Source organism: Haliaeetus leucocephalus, unplaced genomic scaffold, assembly GCF_000737465.1.
Source record: "Haliaeetus leucocephalus isolate CR32 unplaced genomic scaffold, Haliaeetus_leucocephalus-4.0 Scaffold668, whole genome shotgun sequence".
In the NCBI taxonomy this organism is placed as follows: domain Eukaryota; kingdom Metazoa; phylum Chordata; class Aves; order Accipitriformes; family Accipitridae; genus Haliaeetus; species Haliaeetus leucocephalus.
In genome coordinates this window covers 5,868,256-5,868,630 of record NW_010973104.1, presented here as the reverse complement: position 1 = coordinate 5,868,630, position 375 = coordinate 5,868,256, and the positions used below count along the sequence as shown (strand labels likewise).

General features: G+C 63.2%; 1 protein-coding gene across 1 annotated transcript in view; it reads left to right on the top strand.

The window, feature by feature from the left end:
* CDYL2 (chromodomain protein, Y-like 2) overlaps positions 1-375 on the top strand; it is a 61,741-nt gene that overhangs the window by 1,066 nt on the left and 60,300 nt on the right. Inside the window, exon 2 of the mRNA XM_010579724.1 lies at positions 176-198. Within this exon, the coding sequence (XP_010578026.1) occupies positions 176-198 (23 nt within the window). The remainder of the gene's footprint in view (positions 1-175; positions 199-375) is intronic.

Below are 375 nucleotides of genomic sequence, written 5' to 3'. Positions count from 1 at the left end.
GGGGGGGGGGGGGGATGGAGCGGCTCCCCTCCCTTCCCTCTGCCTCTCTCTTTCTCTTTCTCTCTCTACTTTCCATCGGGCTTGATCTTAGCAGGCCTTGCAAGAGAGAAGGAGGAAGGAGTGAAGGAGAGCGAGAGTTAGCGGTAGGATGGGGAGGCGATCGCAGTGTGATGAGCCCGGAGAGTGGAGAAAGTCCAGGTAAAGTCATCGGCGCTCTGGACGTGCTGAATGTGCAGATTAGTGCGAAAAAATGCGCCTTAGCGCTGCCGGCAGGCGCAGGGATGGAGGCGGCTCTGCGCCCGCTGTGCAAAGTGCAGGAGCCGGCGCCAGGTTGCTTCACCTCGCGCCCGGGGTGCTGCGGGGGCGGCGGGGGCG